A 9,891-nucleotide genomic window follows, 5' to 3' on the forward strand; every position below is an offset into this window, starting at 1 on the left:
AAAAAGAATAGAATTGATGATTGTGTGTGTTTTTTGTATTTGACGAAGAGAAAATTAAAACATCATATTTTTTTGCTAATGATTTGGAAACATTTGATAGTTTTTCTTCGCGGAGACAAAATGTTTTTGGAAATATATTGATTCAATAACTAGAAGTTAAATAGTTTATTTAGAAAGATAATTAAAATATACAAAGAATAAATGCTGTGATTATATATCTTTTGAAACAAAATTATGCAAATGACCCTTTCAATTCAAGTTTCTCATTATTTTCACGATATTCAAATTAGTAAAATCAATCCTAAGATCTTATAAGAAAATCAAAATTAAGCTATTATCTTCTTCTTTTTTTCCTAATTCAGCAGTATCAAATGACACCCCTAGATTAGCTATGACAAGTCGCCAATGAATTGAGCTGCAACTCGTTAATTATTATTTGCCCATATTTTTTTAAAAAAAAAAACTTCGGCCCACGTTTAAATAAATAATTCAGGTAAAAACCCTTGATTAATGTCCATTATACTCTTCAATGGCGAGGCCACCTAAGCCAGGCAGGTTCATGAACCGAACACCCCAAGACGTTCCTATATATACATCACCCACTTCCCTCTCCAGTCCCCACTCCTCCCTGGCAGACAAACACAAGTAGAGGAGATCATACAAACAGCAATAGCAAGTAGCTCTCGTCCAAAAAACCAAATAATCCAAAACTTCACAAAAATGCCTTCTGCTACTTCTGCAAGAATTGTCTCACAATGCAACGTCTTCCCAGACCAAAAATCCACTCTAGAAGATCTCAAGCTCTCAGTCTCTGACCTACCTATGCTTTCTTGCCACTACATCCAGAAGGGTGGCCTTTTCACTCGTCCTCCAACACTCTCCGTCGATTCCTTAATCTCCCACCTCAAGCAATCTCTTTCTCAAACTCTCTCTCACTTCCCTCCACTTGCAGGTCGCTTCAACACTGACTCCAATGGCTACATCTACATCACCTGCAACGACGCAGGCGTAGATTTCATCCATGCCACCGCAACCAGTATTTCCATCCAAGATATTCTCTGTCCACTTCACGTACCTGATTGCGTCAGAGGCTTCTTTGCTTTTGAGAGCACTGTTAGCTACCAGGGCCATTATAAACCAATCCTGGCCGTTCAGGTCACAGAATTAGCTGATGGGGTTTTTATTGGTTGTTCAATGAACCATTCTGTTACTGACGGTACTTCGTTTTGGACCTTCTTTAATACCTTTGCTGAAGTTTCGAGAGGAATCAAGAAAATATCAAGACAGCCTGATTTCTCAAGAAACTCAATCTTGATTTCTGAAGCTGTACTTAAAGTTCCTCAAGGTGGCCCTCAAGTCACTTTTAATGAAAACGAGCCACTGTGTGAAAGAATTTTCAGTTTTAGCAGAGAAGCCATTTTGAAGCTGAAATCCAAAGTCAACAACAAGAAATGGACTCAAAAATCAGATAATACTAATGTTGACGCTGTTGAATTAATGGGAAAACAAAGCAATGATACACTGATTCAGATTCGCAACAAAGGCAAGATGACTGGAATCCTCGAAAGCTGGTTCAAGAACGCGGTTTTGAAACCGCAAGAAATGGAGTCAAACCTTTCAGTGGTGGAGATTTCGTCGTTTCAATCATTGTGTGCTCTTCTGTGGCGTGCGGTGACACGTGCAAGGAAGTTGAACCCGTCAAAAACGACCACGTTTAGGATGGCGGTTAATTGCCGTCACCGTTTGAGCCCGAAACTCGATCCGCTATATTTCGGGAACGCAATTCAAAGCGTCCCCGCATACGCGTCAGCTGGGGAAGTGCTGTCTAGGGATCTACGCTGGTGTGCTGAGCAGCTGAACAAAATTGTTGCTGCCCATAACGACGAAATGGTACGTCGTTTTGTTGAGGATTGGGAAAGGAATCCAAGATGTTTCCCGTTAGGGAACTTGGATGGGGCGTCAATGACCATGGGTAGTTCACCAAGATTCCCAATGTACGATAATGATTTTGGGTGGGGTCGACCCTTGGCAGTTAGGAGTGGGAAGGCCAACAAGTTTGATGGTAAGATCTCTGCTTTTCCTGGCAGGGAAGGTAATGGTACTGTGGATCTTGAGGTTGTGTTGGCTCCTGAAGCAATGGCTGGGATTGAGTCTGATCAGGAGTTCATGCAGTTCGTAGCTCGCTAGTTATTCTTCATCGGTGGTGATTATCTGATTGTCTTGTGTGGGCCATTGTAATGTCGGTGGGGACATGTGCTTTGAGAGGCTCCTGCCTCGTGGGACTGGGACTGGGACTGGAACTAGGAAGAGGATGTCTCTCTTTTGTAACTTCGTGGCAGTTTTTTTTCTGGATAAGAGCGTGTATGATATTTGAATGTTTTTTCAAGGTAATTTTTATTTTGAAATGTTTAAAAATAATGATTTTTATTTTAAATTTTATTTTTTATTTCAGTATATAAAAATAATTTTAAAATAAAAAATTAATTTTAAATAAAAAATTTCAAAATTTTACCCAGTTATATTTAAAACATAAAAATAAACACGTGCTTAATTATATAGCTTGTTTTGCTAAGCTTTTAAGAGATGAGCAGCTTTGTTGATGCTCGTGCATATAACTGGGTATGGTTTTGTCCTGGACGATTATCCAGAACAGATAATCCTCATCTGTATAAGTAATTAAAAGGTTATTATATGTATATTTATTAAAAAAATATATTTTTTAAATTAATTTTTATTAATTTTATAATTAGTTTTAATATTTATAATTGTTAGAATAAAATTAAATATCATTTATGTAGTTTAATTTAAGATATAATCATCTTATTAATAGCTATATAGTTTTATTAAAATATTTCGAGTGTATATGAATTTGTTATTACATAAAGATAAAATATTAAGAAAAATATGTTTTTTTGGCCTTTGTTTCTTATTTTTTTGGAGATTTATAAGGCTTGGTTATTTTTCTAGAGATAATATATATAAAATAAATAAAAACTTTCAAAATAATATTTTAATGACTCTAAACTAATTAATTTTACTCTGTACCTAAAATCTTACTAACATCTATGTCTAGACTTCGACAAATCGCTTTTTTGAATGTAAGATAAACTGTACGAATAATTGTCTACTCTTATACAAGTGACATCTACTTAAGTCATTTGATCATTTGCCCATGACTTTTGTCATAACTTCACCCATCTAAGATACCGCATTCTTGTATTTCGTTCTTCTTAGCAACGAGATCATCTCCTTGGCAAGATTTAAACCCTTATTCATGACAGAAACAAATGCAATAATGATATTGTACCACTGGCGTTGGGAGAGGGTGAGGTTAAAGGATAGATAAAATCAGTACTATGTGCCAGCGCTTTGTTTCAGAAAATAAAAGACGGTCATCCTTCGTGTAAACTTTAACTGGTGAGGAGAAGTTAATTATAAGATCATTGCATCCCACGTAAAGTTGCCCTAGAGCCATCATCGAGCAAGAATATTAAAGATGGATTGTCTCTTAGGAATCATGAACGATCCAGACTTGGTGCAAAATTACATGGATCACTGCTAAAATCAATTGGGGGGATTGATTTAGTTTGTGTTTGGTATAATAATTGAGTTCGCAAAAGCACGTTTTGTGTTATAAGATTATTTTATGGGTTTTCCAAAACCACGATTTTTCAAATTTTAGCCCAAACAGAGACTTACTAATAACATTCTGGCATTTAAATGACATGCCTTTTAGTTTATTGCCCATTGCTATACAGTCAAGGATTTTCGTGATAAGTTGGAGCTTGCAATGACGTGAAGAAATTGTCAAAATATTTCGCTGAAGCTAGATTTTATCATATCGAGTATCACTTTCACTTGAGCATCAAATTGGGTAAAAAAGAAGTCCCGAGCTACAAAGTATAATTTGAAAGCAACTGTTAAGAAGGAAAATTCTCAAATCTACCTCTCGTGATCATGTTGATGGATATATGCAAAACACAATGCATTTCATTAGTATATGTGATTGTAACAATGCCATTTATCCTCAAATTCAGAAACCTTGAAGGGGGGTAATTATCTCGGTAAACTTATTCGGAGAAGAATAACATGACTGCAAAAACAAAATTCCCAGAAATTTTCTAAAGATGCTTAAGGCAAGTCACTGGACCAGATTTTTTATTGTCCAGTGATAGGCCTACTAGACCTAGGCCCGTTAATTTTGGTTAGGGTGCAATGTTTCCGCACATCGTGGCTTTTGAATTTCCTTCCAGATCTGGTGAATCGAACTCTAACCTATTAACTTCAGTGAAAACTTCATCGAAATGTGTCAAGTTAAATTCATGGAACTCCGAAGACCAGAGCCAGAGTCAGCGAGGGAATTGAATTGCAAGGTCCTGGCCGTGCAAGTTGCCACTAGCATCTTTTGAAGGTAAAAACTTCTCTACACGAAAACACTTCCCTTGCTAGTCTTTGGCAGTGACTTCTTGAGTTTTTCTTGGGTGGGTTTTGAGTTTACTGCTGAGGTTGTGCTTGATTCCATTGTAAAGTATATATTGAAGTAATTAAATAATCAAATTTAGGTCAAAGCTTGATTGCAGATTTTTCTTGGATTTTGGCATGGGGTTTTGATAGCAAAAAATGCTTTATGATGACTTGTTAGTGATGTATTAAATTGTTAAAGAAAATGAGGAGAGGGTGCTTTGTGAAGAACTCAATAGCGCTTGTAGGAGTGGTGATTTCTATCTGTTGCCTTTCGGTGATTATGGTATCAGTTTTCCAGCTTCCGGAGGCATCACTAAGAAATAAAGTAACAGGGTCTTACAGAACCATTAGGAACAGGAAGGTTTCCAAGGATGAAGCAATTGGAAAATTTGGTGAGATGATGATTGAAATGTTGCCAGAAGATCTTGCTTTTACAGTCTTTGTCCCGTCCCACGAAGCTTTTGAGCGTGACCTAAGGCTACAGGTTGATGATAGCTTGGTTGCAGAGAAGAGGAATGATACATACGCAGTAGTTTCCCGCATATTGGGCTTCTCAGCTGTTCCTCGAACTCTTTTTTCTACTACAGTGCCCTCTGGTAAAGAGGTCTTCTATGATTCCTTATCTGGGTTTACATTGTACATTCAAAAGATGGAGATGGGATGCTGGTGGTTAATAGAATTCGATCAGAAAAGGTAGACCTCAGGAGAAGGGAGATTGTAGTACATGTTATGGATGGAGTGCTGATGGATGGGGAGTCTGAACAGCCAGTTCAGCCTGATTACACTAAAGAAGATTGATTAGAACCAAGGCATTGAATCTCTCGAAAGAATGGTTTTTTGCAGTATCACTTGTGCCGTTATCAGGTTTTGCCTTGCTGTAACTTGTAAGGTGTAAGTTGAACAAGATGCATATTTATTCAGGAGGCAATGTAGTTATATCTACTTAAAAAACCATGTCAGAAACCTAACCCGTTCATTCCATTTAACATCTGAGTAGTATCTTCATTTTCCATGTGAAGGGAGCAAGCTACCATGCCAAGATCAATCTGGCGCCATGTCCCTGATATTTTGTAGCCAGCAGAACACCCGGGCTTTCTGGGCCGATAAAGCTAGCATACTAGAATGCTCGCAAACCATCATTCCTACTCGTTTTGATGATTCTCGTTCCCACATGATCCATTAACCACGAGTTCAAGCTCTCTTAAGCTTTTTGCACCAACGTATCCCCACAAACCGCGTCAGAGATAGATACAGGAATTTCCATGGCATTTTCTGTTTAAGCTAGCCCTTTACTAGCCTGTGTCATTTGAAGGAGCAAAGTTCACCAGATGCTTTTAGGGGGCGAACTATGGTTATCACAAAGGTGCAACATCTGATAATCCGGAAAAAATCCATAGGATCTCGTTATTGACTGATCTAGTGATTTTGTTTGGACAATGTCACGATCTTTTCCAGTAAATTTCTTGTTGATAAAGCGGATGAGACATTCGATTATTAAATCCCCATATTCGTACACAAAAACGGTGTCAAACTGTCATATGCAAATAAAAGAAATTAATTTCATGGTTTCTGAAGCATCCTTTTAGAACAGGGTACAGAACTCCGATGTTGCTTGGGGTTTCAATGGTTTTGGGCGCTTTTCCATTTTTTTCCCTCACTTGGGTAGTAAACCTCCCTTGTCCTTCAAAATTGCTAGCTCAGTAACCACTAATTAAACATCACATGTTATGAATTTTAAAGTTGGCATTTGGATGGCATAATGCCGACCTCCCTTGCAACGTAAATCAGAGTACAAGATCACCTAGGACCATGGCAAAAGAATCCAATGCCAAAGAATGATCGGTTCATCATCAAGTTAGGATCTTGCAGACACTATTGAGGACATCAAAATGAATTTTTATATTGTATTTCAATCACGAGAAACACGACTTTCAGCAATTTCTTCCGGTATAACCCCTATCAACTCCACCCTCTAGCACCAGAAAACACAAGATTATCCGAGGCCGAGAGAATCAGAGAGAAATTCAGTAACTGCAATTTATCTCCAGGTAACTGGCAACTATCCAGGCCGATGAAATTCCCATGTCTAGCTTCCAGCAACAGGAGGTAAAGCAACGGGCTTCAAGTCTTCTGCTTTCTCATGTTCTTTGTTGAGCATCTGAACAAACCAACACGGTAAGAAAAATACAATAGATGACTGATTGAAAACACACAGCACCCACGTCAATCAGTAACACATCAACAAGCTCAGTAAAACAGGCTGATGGAAATTGGCGGAGCTACGTATCAAGGGCAGAACCAAAGAAAATAAGTGCATCAAAAAGGGCCAAACATCGAAGACTCTAAAAGGTAAGAAACATACATGAATAGACTGAAGTAAACTTGGTTTGGTTTACCTTAAATGAAAAGAGAATCAATGTTGGAATCAATTGGTAATAATGATTATGGTGTTTCTGTTCGAAAGGAAGCGTTTCCAAAATTGAGAACAGATACCTTGAGACAGTGAAGGGATTCATGCCCCGCACATTAACTTCAAACGTTTCACAGGTTCAAAATAAGATCTAAGTTGAAGGAGTGGAAGAGGTGAGAAATGCATGATTTTAGGATACTAAATAAGACTCTCCAGGATGTCCAAGTCATTAAGAACAAATTTAAGATGTTTTCATTGATCAATTGTACAGCTCCCAAGAATACTATCTGGATCTGCTAGCACTGATGTGGGAACATCTTGACAGCATCATTTCCACAAAAACATCATCTGTGTTATCATAAATTACAAGTCCAGACAGCAATATTTGGCTCCCATCTGTCAATTGGACCAACATTTAGATGTTTTGCATGCTCAATGGCACTAAAATGATCAGCTTGTGTTAAGATTCAGAAAGAAACATGATCTAACCTTGTTGTTGATCAAGTTGTGGAGAGCAATTACACTTCGGATGAGGGAAGAAAGATAGATAACCAACATCATATCATTTGTTTTCACTGCACATAGTGGAAATTTAAAGCAGTAAACAAAAAAACTATAAATAAGACAGGATTTTGCAATTTTTATTTCTTTACCCGCAAAAGCCTTGATCAAGTCTGCCACGTTCAGGTTCGGAAGCAGGTTGAACACATCCTAGGCAATGTAAAAGGGGAATTGAAATAAATATGCATTTCAGGAAGATTGGCAAACTGAGACGATGCCCAGATATCAAAAAAAGCAGGGAGGGGGGTGTGTGATAGATATACATTGAACAGTCTAGAGCTTGTGAGGGCTTTGCTTTGAGCATATGGGAGGACCAGGGGATAATAGGTTCCATGGACAAACAATTTTGATTAAAAACCATTGACCATACCCCTTGTCCATAATTGTACTTGGGATAGCATTAAGCATAAACTGTGACCCATGCAGGTCCTTGAAAGACAATTAAGAGAAAACCACTCCATTCACAGCACCATTAGTATATTTGGCAATGGTTTGAAATTCAAAGATAAGGAAAATAGGGAAATCAATTTAAACCTTTCTACAGTAGCATCACAGAATCAGGCAGTGGAAGCAGACGATTAACTTCATATTAAAAAGTTAACACCAAAGAATTCCTAAGAAGTTCACATTACTCTGCTTCTAGGAGGCACAGAGTTTTCTATAAGAACGATACGTTCCTTTAGATGATTCCATTATGAACGGCTCAAGAGGAAAGAAATGTTTATCCAAATTCCACAAAAAAAAAAAGTGGATAGCTGAGGCTGACAGACAAAATAAACATAAGCACAGTTATCTTGGAAAACAAATGTACTCTTGTGAAAAATTTCTCTTCTATGATTTGCATCAGCCGAGGAAGAGATCCCATCCAGAATAATCAAAGTCAAAACCAGTGAAATTTCAAAGAGTTAATGATAGTTCATGTCAACTACAATTGAAATTAAGTTCAAGTTCTTCACAGAAATTAAAATAATGAATTTGGTTGCAGATTCGATTGTTATCTTCAGGCAGACATGACTCAATTAACAGAAACACAAATGCAATAGGAGCTTTTCTTCAATGGTACAGAATTTGGGAGGTGCAAACTGAACCTGTAGATGGTACAGAATTTCATGGTTTAATGGGAGCTTTTCTTCAATGACAAGGTCAAGATAACCACGTATCTCTTTTAACCGAGCATCCAACCCTTTCAGAGCTGCGAGTTTCCCAGTAACCTGCAAGGAAAACAAAAACACTGAGTCTCTTCTACAGAGAATCAAAGAAGATTACAGGATAAATCAAGCACCCAAGACCTCTGTTGCAAGAGTACTAATTGTTGTGTCCTTCACATCCCTCAATAAGTGCTCTACACCTGTTAAAGTGGACACAGAAGATTCAAAGTTCAAAAACAGATTCAAATGATAGTGTTATTCCACCAGAAGTGTCCACTTTTATGCATACAATCAAAGGCTAGACTCAACTTCATTCTTTTCGGATAAATATTAGATTATAACCATGTTGGAAGAGGAAACAAAGCAAAATCATAAAAGAGCAGCTCAACCCCGTTGAATGTCAGCTGAGGAAACTCCCCTAAAAGCACCCACCGCATGAATTGAATTTATTTTTAAAACAAAGAAAACTGGCTGTCAGTGGCATACCAATTTCCTCAACTTCATGGGCAGCAATTTCTGATTGCACATGCACAAACACCTTCTGGCTCTTCTGGGTAGCATTCTGTAACAAACACACTGTCATTATATGTTCCTAACATGTGTGAATACAGCATTACATGTATATAAACAACTTAATCAGAACATCTAACCAATTAAATCTTCAGGGTGTTATTTAAGTTGTATACTTACCTCTTTTACCTCTTCAACAGCATAGTATGCTTTTGTGGGTATTCCCAGCTCTTCCGGTTGGACATCAATTATGACCAAGACAGGGTTTGGAACATAACTGCAATGCCAGGTTAAACTTGATGAATAGAGGAGAAAAGAAAAAAATCTTTCATGAGTACTGATTCAATTTTCGAGGAGGCAGATAATACAATAAAAGCCAGACCAGTCAATTTCGATCAGCAATCAGTACACAAACTTTAAAAGTTGGGCACAAGTTAATAATGATTGGTTCTCCGCACAACAGAACTTCAAAATCACAGTTGGTATTCTTACTCGTTAAATAATCCGTGAATCTCCAGGTCATTTTCCCTCAGTTTTGGCCCAGTGCTGTACCACCCCACGACATGCTCTTTGGCTGAAAAAGGTAATTTGTCAATTTCATAAAACCAAAAGCTCCATAGAAAGGAATGCAAACTAAGGAACCGTGTTCCCATGAATTACCATTTATTCTTTTGAACATGGAAAACATTGACTCGTGGTAATTGTGGTCAAGAAACCAGATTCTTGGGTCCTTGTCATCTTCTTCAAATGGCACTGAAAAATTACGATTCAAGCATCACACAATTAACTTAGCCAGAC

The 9,891-nt window shown here is 37.6% G+C and overlaps 3 protein-coding genes and 1 pseudogene across 3 annotated transcripts in view; 2 read left to right on the top strand and 2 right to left on the bottom strand.

Annotated features, from left to right (window-relative positions):
- Positions 1–611: 611 nt before the first annotated feature.
- On the top strand, positions 612–2,383 carry LOC105137381 (uncharacterized acetyltransferase At3g50280-like). Its single transcript, XM_011043134.1, has one exon. It carries the CDS (start codon positions 721–723, stop codon positions 2,185–2,187), a length of 1,467 nt encoding a protein of 488 aa, XP_011041436.1. The 5' UTR covers positions 612–720; the 3' UTR covers positions 2,188–2,383.
- Positions 2,384–4,022: 1,639 nt separating this feature from the next.
- On the top strand, positions 4,023–5,476 carry LOC105137470 (uncharacterized; annotated as a pseudogene).
- Positions 5,477–6,003: 527 nt separating this feature from the next.
- The window catches only part of LOC105137542 (26S proteasome non-ATPase regulatory subunit 7 homolog A), an 18,355-nt gene continuing 14,467 nt past the window's right edge, over positions 6,004–9,891 (bottom strand). The window contains exon 11 of the mRNA XM_011043436.1: positions 6,004–6,145. The gene's annotated coding sequence lies outside the window, so the exon portion shown is untranslated. The remainder of the gene's footprint in view (positions 6,146–9,891) is intronic.
- Positions 6,173–9,891, bottom strand: part of LOC105137744 (26S proteasome non-ATPase regulatory subunit 7 homolog A-like) — an 8,432-nt gene continuing 4,713 nt past the window's right edge. The window contains exon 10 of the mRNA XM_011043627.1: positions 6,173–6,622. Within this exon, the coding sequence (XP_011041929.1) occupies positions 6,551–6,622 (72 nt within the window). The 3' untranslated portion in view covers positions 6,173–6,550. The remainder of the gene's footprint in view (positions 6,623–9,891) is intronic.

Source organism: Populus euphratica, unplaced genomic scaffold (assembly GCF_000495115.2).
Source record: "Populus euphratica unplaced genomic scaffold, PopEup_1.0 scaffold1.1, whole genome shotgun sequence".
In the NCBI taxonomy this organism is placed as follows: Eukaryota; Viridiplantae; Streptophyta; class Magnoliopsida; order Malpighiales; family Salicaceae; genus Populus; species Populus euphratica.